Source organism: Protobothrops mucrosquamatus, unplaced genomic scaffold (genome assembly GCF_001527695.2).
Source record: "Protobothrops mucrosquamatus isolate PMUCROS unplaced genomic scaffold, P.Mucros_1.0 scaffold3532, whole genome shotgun sequence".
Classification (NCBI taxonomy): domain Eukaryota; kingdom Metazoa; phylum Chordata; class Lepidosauria; order Squamata; family Viperidae; genus Protobothrops; species Protobothrops mucrosquamatus.
In genome coordinates, this window is record NW_015389501.1 from 44789 (window position 1) to 54714 (window position 9926).

At 43.2% G+C, this 9926-nt stretch overlaps 1 protein-coding gene across 1 annotated transcript in view; it reads right to left on the minus strand.

Annotated features, from left to right (window-relative positions):
• SCARB2 (scavenger receptor class B member 2) overlaps positions 1–9926 on the minus strand; it is a 41871-nt gene that overhangs the window by 17909 nt on the left and 14036 nt on the right. Inside the window, exons 2-4 of the mRNA XM_015827151.1 lie at positions 8229–8386; positions 2351–2498; positions 780–968 (exon numbers count right to left, since the gene is read on the minus strand). Of these exons, the coding sequence (XP_015682637.1) occupies positions 780–968; positions 2351–2498; positions 8229–8386 (495 nt within the window). The remainder of the gene's footprint in view (positions 1–779; positions 969–2350; positions 2499–8228; positions 8387–9926) is intronic.

Genomic DNA, 9926 nt, shown 5'->3' on the forward strand with positions numbered 1-9926 from the left:
ACTTGCACACATGCCTACCACTCACACAGAACCATCCCCTCTCACCTCCCCCTCGGGTCGCCAAGCCGAAAAGGTTGGGGACCATTGCTGGATACAGTTAGTCCTTAGTCAACAATAGTAACTTAACCATGTTAAGACAGGTTGAGCAATGGTGGCGCAGTGGTTAGAATGCAGTACTGCAGGCTATTTCTGCTGACTGCCGGCTGCCAGCAGTTCGATTGTCACCGGCTCAAGGTTGATTCAGCCTTTCCATCCTTCCGAGGTCGGTAAAACGAGGACTCAGATTTTGGGGGGGCAATATGCTGACTCTGTAAACCGCTTAGAGAGGGCTGTAAAGCACTGTGAAGCGGTATATAAGTCTAAGTAATATTGCAAGTGCTATGTTCCTAATTAAACAACTGCAGTGATTCACTTAACAACTGTGGCAAGAAAATGGGGCAAACTCACTTAACAAATGCCTCACTTAGCCACAGAAATCTGGGGCTCAATTGTGGTCGTAAGTCAAGGGCTACCTGTGTAGATGACCCAGAAGGCAGGAGAGATGAGGGGAATTGAGTTCCACAGGGCCACACGTTTTCTTGGCTGAAATTCCCTTATTTTATCTTTTTTTTTGAAAAGGAACATCTAAGACTAGACGTAGGAAAGGATATACCGGGAACGTGACTACGATCCTTGGTGAAAATCAACATTTTTCAGCCTCGGTTTTTTTGGGGGGAGCAGCCGGTGAAGAAAAAGGTGCACCAACTAAAAGCAAAGATCATGAGAAGGAGCCATGTTACCTGTTTAAAATAGCCGAAAACCGGATCGACTTCAGGGAAAAACTTGTGTACCGCCTTGAGGAACTTATCCGTGTATCCCCATAAAATCTCATCGATTGTATGGATGGTGAACATGTTTTCCTGGTAAGCCAGCAGCAACAGCTCTGCAGGAAAAGTGAAAGGCGTTCTACGAGCCATATTCATGGCCACCTGACATCAAGGGGGAAAAAAAGATGTTACGACTTTTATGATTATGTTATTGTTATCTACAGCAATAGGCATGTATTGGCTGCAGGTAGTCCTCGACTTACAACAGTTGATCTAGTGACCGCTCAAACAACGGCACTGGAAAAAGTGACATGACTGTTTTTCACACTTGATAACCCTCGTGGCATCTTCATGCTCAAAATCCAGATGCTCACATTTATGACGGTCGTGGTGTCCCGGGGTCATGTGATCACCTTTTGCGACCGTCTGACGAGCAAAGTCAGTGGGGGAAACCAGATTCACTTAACAACTGTGTAACTGACTTATCAATTGCAGAGATTCACTTAACAACTGTGGCAAAAAAAAGGTTGTAACGTGGGGCAAAACCCACTTAACAACGGTCTCAGTGAGCAATGGAAATTTTGGGCTCAATTGTGGACGGAAGTCGAGGCCTGTCTGTATTTTTTTCCCCATTAGTGTTATCCCTGAGAAAAAGAAGCTAACACTTAACGACCATGTTACTAACTTAACAACGGCAGTGACTCACTTAACAACTTGGGCAAGACAGGTTGTAAAATGGGGCAAAACTCAAGCTTAACAACTGTCTTGCTTCACAACAGAAAACCTGGGCTCAATAAGTCGAAGAGTACCTGCATTTATCAGGCATTCCATAAAAACACAAAAAATATAATTGATGGGCAGAACTGAAGCTATAAGGGTTAAAAAGGACATTAGCCACAGCTTAAAAAGTTGCAGTTCACATCAAGGGAAGCTGGCTTTAGAATTAGAGCGAAGGTGTTCACATCACTGAGTGGATTTGTTTTCAAAGGATGCCCATTACAGAACTGAGGTTATAAGAACTCTCGCTACTTAGAATAACAGAGTTAGAAGGGACCTTGGAGGTCATCTAGTCCAACCCTGGACTCAAGCAGGAGACCTTATAACCATTTCAGACAAATGGCTGTCCAATCTCTTCTTAAAAACCTCCAATGCTGGAGCTGGAGCACCCAGAACTTCAGAAGGCAAATTGTTCCCTTGATTAACAGTTCTCGTTGTTAGGAAATTTCTCCTTAGCTCCAGGTAGGCTCTCTCTTTAATGAGCTTCCACCCATTACTTCTTGTTCCTGCCCTCTGGTGCTTTGAAGAATAAGTCCACCTCTTTTCCTCCAAAGTCTGCAGCTTTGCAGAACACAAATTACAAACCAGTTTTATTCCAATTTCAAATACACCAGGGCAGAGCTTTGAATCAGTAAGCAAAATGCTCCCAAACAAGGATTTGGTTTAGCCCAGAATCAAAGTCAACCCAATAGATCACATGAAGTCTTTCTTTTTTTTTTTTTTTTTTGGCCTCATTTTGCTACCCAGTTGCAAATCTGAAGACTTACCACTGCAGGCAAGTTTACTGTCCGGATCTGATCCACTTCTGGGTCACCCACAGACAGCTCTCGCTCAAAATAGTAAGAGGTTGGCTGAAAAGAGGACACTTTTGAACCGTTCTCCAGAATGTGCACATCCCGTCGCCATTTCCACTCCCTGACAAAAAAGAACAAGAGGAAAAATGCCGTTTTCTACCGCAAAGTAAAGTCATATCAAATTCAACTCTTAAAGAAAGTTGAATGTTAAGGTCTTCTCTGCGAATTCTATCTCTATGCTCGCTTTAAATCCGTGTGTCTCAAACTTGGCCACTTGGAAGATGAGTGGACTTCAACTCCCAGAATTCCACAGCCAGCCTGGCTAATCACAAGGCAATGGTGAGTTTTAGTCCCGCCTTAGGTATGAAAGGCAGCGGGTGACTTTGGGCCAATCACCAGGAGACTGTGAGTTCTAGTCCCACCTTAGGCACGAAACTGGATGAGTGACTTTGGGCCATTCCCTCTCTCTAGGCCAGGGGTAGGCAACCTTGGCTCTTTTATGACTCGTGGACTTCAACTCCCAGAATTCCTGAGCCAGCCATGCTGAGGGGAAAGTGAGAGTTTCCAAGCTGAGCCATGCTGGCTCAGGAATTCTGGGAGTTGAAGTCCACGAGTCATAAAAGAGCCAAGGTTGCCTACCCCTGCTCTAGGTCCAACCTACCTCACAGGGTTGTTGTTATGGGGGAAATAGGAGGAAGGAGTATTATGTATGACTGCTGCCCTAAGTTACTTGTAAAAGTAATAAAGGCAGGATAAAAATCTAATAAATCCATTAAATAAAAGGGGAGTCCTGAAGCTGCTGTTTTTCAACAGAGGATAACCGCTTTTAAAAATCTCTGCTCAACTTTGCTGATAAAATACGATAGTAAAACATGAAATTATTGAGCCCTGGAATTCCAGCAAAGGAGCAATTAACAAGCATACTGATCTAGATCCAGCATATGAATATGTCAGAAACCAGACCATTCGAAGTGTCAATCAACAAGAGGACCAATCAGCTGCTCAGAATTCAAATATAGCTCCAAACGAACAACCAATCACACCACCAATGGACCCCACTGGCACACAGGACATTTATAAGCTAAGGAGAATAGGATAAGAAAATCCTACGGATGATGTTACTTTAATTAATTAGATAACCTTTATTGTCATTTTTTTCCTGTGGGCACAATGGCACACATTAAAAATGAAATTTAGTTGCTTCCTCTCAAAGTGTACACATACATAACACACATTTAAAACATACTATATACGACATATGTATAGACCAGGGGTAGGCAAGCTTGGCTCTTTTATGACTCGTGGACTTCAACTCCCAGAATTCCTGAGCCAGCATGGCTCAGCTTGGAAACCTCTCCCTTTCCCCTCAGCATGCTGGCTCAGGAATTCTGGGAGCTGAAATCCACGAGTCATAAAAGAGCCAAGGTTGCCTACCCCTGGTATAGACCTACACCAGGGGTAGGCAACCTTGGCTCTTTTATGACTTGTGGACTTCAACTCCCAGAATTCCTGAGCCAGCCAAGCTGGCTCAGGAATTCTGGGAGTTGTAGTCCACGAGTCATAAAAGAGCCAAGGTTGCCTACCCCTGACCTACACCCTTACATATAAGTAACATATAAATATTATTCGCTGTCCTTCTTGAATACATAACGGAAGGAGGAAGCTTTAGAGTTTGGTAACGAAACGTTCAGAAATTACACTGAAACAAGCTTGGAGAACAAAGCACAGCCAAAATCTAAAAGCCGAGCTAGAAGTATTTTCTATTATGTCAACAACAGTAACAAGCCCAGGCTCTTCCCCTGAACACAATGTCATTTGAAAAGAATGTAGCTTCCTAGCCCCAAGGTTTTCCAAAAGCAGGAATGACAAAGGCTGGGTTAAAATTTGGAAATTTGTGGAGGAAATTGTCACAGTTAAGTGAGATTCTGGATGAGTTTATTCTCCCCGTCCGTAACTTTTGGTACAGGACAAAGAAAATATTTTTTTTTAAAAAAAGACCCAGCAAATACAGCAAAGTGTTCCTGCTTATTTATTCTGCATAGCTAACAAAAGGGAAGGTTGCTTGACAAAGAATGCAGTCATCTCAGCTCTCTGCCAAGGCAAAGCAACCCAAGCAAATAAAGCTACATAAAGAGCTATTTAAGCTTGCAAATACAAAGAGAGGTTCAGTTCTCTGCATTGCCTATTGAAATTCAGGCTCACTCTGTCTTTGGTAAGCCAGAACAAACCAGGATAACCGAACAAGGTAGAGAAAGTCTACAAAAGAAGACATTGCCGCTGCTTAAAAAGCTTTTCTAATTGCCACAGGTCATCTGTCCTTTTTAACTAGCATGGCTGCCTTGGCGTCCTCTACCTGAAGAAAATTTGCACAGGCATCCATCCAGCAGACAAAGCTGTCTTAAATTAGACCGCTGATCCGGAGAACGAGGAACACTTAGGGATTTACTAAAGTCTCTAATAGAATTATTTGCTTTTTCCCTCCAGGAGGTACCAGAGATGAACAGGAGCTGAAGCAATACAAAAGTTATGCCCTACTATGAGCAAAAGCATTCTCGACTTACAACAGTTTGTTTAGTGACCATTCAAAGTTACAACAGCACTGAAAAAAGCGACTTATGACCATTTTCCACACTTTCAATCCTTGCAGCATCCTCATGGACACATGATCAAGTTTCAGATGTTTGGCAACTGACTCATATTTATGATGGCTGCAGTGTCCCGGGGTCATGAGATCACCTTTTGCGAACTTCTGACAAGCGGAGTCCATGTAGAAGCCAGATTCACAACAATGAGTTACTAACTTAACAGCTGCCGTGATTTAACAACTGTGGCAAGAAAGGTCGCAAATGGTGCAAAACTCACTTAACGAAGGTCTCACTTAGCCACAGAAATGTTGGGCTCAATTGTGGTCAGTTGAGGACTATCTGCATCTGTCTGCCACACAATGTACAAAATTGAACAATGCACAAAACCTAACACTTTCTTCACCGTGATTGGATAAACAGGCCACAATTGGTTCGGATAGGCAAAATCTAAGGCAGGGGTATCCAATCTTGGCCACTTTTAAGACTTGTAAGACTTCAACTCCCAGAATTCCACAGCCAGCCAGAAATTCCACAGCCCTGGCTGGCTGAGGAATTCTGGGAGTTGAAGTTCACAAGTCTTAAAGTTGCCAAGGTTGGACATATCTGGTCTAAGGGATCAGCATCTGCAATTCCATTTTTTTAAAAAAATGATGCTTGATGCACTTTATTTTTTAAAAGGCCCTGAAGATGTGTTTTGCTAATAGGCCTGGGGGGCCCAGAATGATAAGGAGCTCATTAAGTGGTTTGTTTGATTGCTGTCGGTAGGGTAGTGGGTAGGAGTTTATTGAGTTTTGTATTGGGGGGGTTTATTCTTCTAAGCCAGAGGCCCCAAACCTTTTAGGCACCAGGGACCAGTTCTGTGGGGAGAGGTTTTTCATGTGCTGCCTGCATCCCATGGATAGGTCTTCACTTGTTTGTGTGGCCTGGTTTCTGGCATGCCACAGCCCAGTGCCAGTCCACGGATCGGGGGTTGGAGACCTCTGCTCTAAGCCACCCGGAGTCACCATGTATTAGTTGGGCAGCCATATGAATTTTCTTAATACAGGTAGTACTCAACGTACAACAGTTCATTTAGTTCAAAGTTACAACAGCCCTGAAAAAGGTGACTTATAATCGTTTTCACACTTACGACCCTTGCAGCATCCCCAGGGTCACATGATCAAAATTCAGACGCTTGGCAAACTGACTCGTACTTATGACGGTTGCAGTGTCCCGGGGTCATGTGATCCCCTTTTACCTTTTCTGACAAGCAAAACCAAAGGTGAAACTAGGTTCACTTCACAACCGTGCTACTATCTTAACCACTGCAGGGATTCACTTAACAACGGTGGCAAGCAAGGTCGTAAAATGGGGCAAAATTCACTTAACAAAAGTCTCGCTCAGCAACAGAAATTTTGGGCTCAGTTGTGGCCGTAAGTCGAGGACTCTCTATATTTCATCATTTGGCAGCTAAATTTCGGAAGCATGATCTTAAGAAGCTTGGAGGGGGGAGAAGGCTGCTGAAAGCACATCTAGGTTTGTAAACCATGGTTTATAGCTTAGCACAGAGGTGCTAAGCTGTAAACCATGGGCTTATAAACCTAGATGGTGAGCTTTGCAAAGCAAATTACGCCACAAACAAACCAGCCACACAATCAATGGACTCGGCTTGAGCACAGCCAACAGGTACACCCATATACACACCCTTGATTTGGAGCTGGAAGTTACGACGGTTATTCATAAGGAACCGCCACATTAATTCACCTTGCATATATTGCGGCAGGCAAAGCATAAAGTCTGAAGCCAATGAGGCAACTATCCCTGATTCCCAGGCCTGAAGAAACTGCTATATAAGCAAGAGAGAGATTGCACAAATATTCATGATTGGAATATTCTCAGCTATCAGGCTTGGGAATGTCTGCTTGGGAATGCAGAACGGGAAGGGGGTTGAATCGGTGTGCGGGCATGGAGCCTCAACATAAGAGGCTCTCCGGGATTTCAAATAGGAGACTTAAGAGGTACCAAGAGCTGAACATGGGACATTGAGCAGGCTTTGTTTACTACTGAGTATGTTCATTCATTCTTCTCTGGTTCCCACTGAAATCACAACCAGCTCTGAAAATATAGTGTATTTTCCATTTCTGCTTGCTGAGAATAGCAATAGCACTTAGCACTTAGCCTTATATACCACTTCACGGTGTTTTACAGCGCTCTCAAAGCGGTTTACAGAGTCAGCACCTGGCCCCCCAACAATCTGGGTCCTCATTTTACCCACCTCGGAAGGATGGAAGGCTGAGTCAACCTTGAGTCGGTCACCCACAACTGTGGGAGGCAAGCCACTCCACTGATTAATTGTTCTCACTGTCATAAAACTTCTCTTTACTTCTAGGCTGGATCTCTCTTTAACAAGCTTCCGCCCATTACTTCTTGTCCTGTCCTCTGGTGCTTTGGAGAATAAGTCAATTCCCTCTTTTCTGTGACAGCCCCTCAAGTACAAGGGGACAGTTAGAATAAGAGAGTTGGAAGGGACCTTGTAGGTCATCTAGCCCAACCCCCTGCCCAAGCAGATGGCAGTCCAGTCTCTTCTTAAACGCTTCCAGTGATGAAGCTCCCATAACATCTGAAGGCAAGCTGCTCCATTGTTCTCACTGTCAGGAAATTTCTCCTTATTTCTAGGTTGAATCTCTCCTTGATCAGTTTCCATCTGTTATTCCTTGTCTGGCCTTCAGGTGCTTTGGAAAATAGGTTGACCCCCTCCTCTCTGTGACAGCCCCTCAAATATTGGAACATGGCTATCATGTCCCCCCTCGTCCTTCTCTTCAATAGACTAAAGATATCTAGCTCCCTCAACCGTTCATGACACAGTTGAGCCTCCAGACCCCTGAACATCTTTGTTGTTCTTCTCTGCACACTTTCTAGGGTCTCGGCCTCTTTTTTGTATTGTGGTGACCAGAACTGGATACAGGATTTTAAGTGTGGCCTCACTAGTGTGGTACAAAGCGGTACTATCACTTCTCATGATCTTGATGCTATCCCTCAAGTCGAGGGATATTCTCAACCATCTATTCCCTGCAACTTCACCACCTACGTACATTCATGAGGGCTAGAAGCATGCCTTTTACAAATCCCATCTCTACAGTTTCCTGCAAATTGCAAGCTTTTTTCTTTGGGAAAGAGAAACTCACAACTGCCTCCAAATTTTCCATCCCTTCCTAGGAATTTTCCTTTGGAAATCTTCTCTACTAAATCCCCGGTTATCAGGTTGAAAATGAAGGAAATCACATTACCTGTAGCTGTAGGGGCCAACTTCCTTGACAATAGGGATTTCTCCTTGAAGCACTTCCAAAGGATTAGTCAAGTTAAAAAAATAGAACTGCAGGAGAAGGGGCATTTGAGGATTCTCCCAGAATTTAAAAGTTTCTGAATTATTTCTTAAGATTGTTTCCTAGAGAAGTCAAAAAGAAAAAAAAACAATGAAATTCTAGCAAACGCAGAAAATACAGTTGTGCATGAAGGCAGAATAACAGAATTGGAAGGGAACTTCGAGGCCTTCTAGTCCAACCCCCTGCTCAAGCAGGAGACTCTACCATTCCAGATAAATGTTTGTCTGATCTCCTCTTGAAAACCTCCAAAGATGGGGCACCCACAACTTCTGGAAGCCAGTTGTTCCACTGATGAATTATTCTCACTGTCAGGAAATTCCTCCTTAATTCCAGGTTGCTTCTCTCCTTGATTAGTTTCCATCCGTTGCTTCTTGTCCTGCCTTCAGGAGCTTTGGAAAATAGGTTGAACCCCTGTTCTATGTGGCAGCCCCTCAAATATTGGAACCCTAACATTTTGATAATATTCATATTTCTAAGACTATAATAGAGCAGTTGAGAAAAGAGATCTATGAAAACTACACATTGTGACTCTGTGTACAAACCTCACTAGGGAATAAGTTTTTGTGGGGTCCTTGGTGTTCTCTGAGCTTGTTTGGTTTTTTGCAGACGTTTCATTACCAAAGTAGATAACATCATCAGTGCTAGTAAGGGAGTAGAGTTTGGTCATTTGATCATTTTATATAGTAATGGTGAGTCCTTGACTGGGCTGTTGTTTATACTGTTAGCTTACTTGTCTGAAAGCTGTAACAGCCCAATCAAGGAACTACCAAATTTACTCCCACCAACACTAATAGGCCAAGCCACTAGTATATAAAATGAGAGCAAACTGCACTCCCTATTAACTGATGTTGTAACCTAGTTGAGTCATGAAACGTCTTCAAGAAAACAGCCAAGCTCAGAGCACACCAAGGCCCCCACAGTTCAACCCTAAGCTACAAATATTCTCTTCCATCAGAAATAAGTTTTTCTTTTTCTTCTAGATACTTTTAATTTTCTGCATGTGACAGTCCCACTGCTCTCCGCATAATGGAGCACTCAGAAACTAATTATGACATCTGATTGGAATCAGGAACTCAGCCAAACCACCATTGGTGGCTTCACTGTAGGCTAAGATATCAACAAAAACAGACATGGGGGTGAGGGGAAGAGGAACATACACAAACCTTCCCAATCTTGGGATCAGCTGGAGCAATGCAAGCAAAAGGGTGTAATTTACAATCTCTGGGGAAAAATCACGTTTCAGATTTTCTGAACTATTTTGCACAGTTACGTCTCTGGAAAGCTCTCTGCCGCTCCTTGCTTAAACTAAAAAATAATTATGACCTAATTTAATAAATGAAGTAATATCATGGCTGAAGGAGACAATTAACTCCGGAACTGCATCTTAAATAAAAAAAATAATCTTATCACAAATTGCTAGGGTCCGTATGGGCAAATCAGGCATGTTTGCGCCTGAAACTACAAATTCTAGACTCTTTTGTACAATGCGATCGTTAGATCTTTATCGCAAATGCTAATTAAATGTCACTTTGCTTGGGCCGATGCCCATCCCAGCTCTTTCCCCACTGTTGCCCTAAAAGTGCATCAGATGCATTTGCTTCC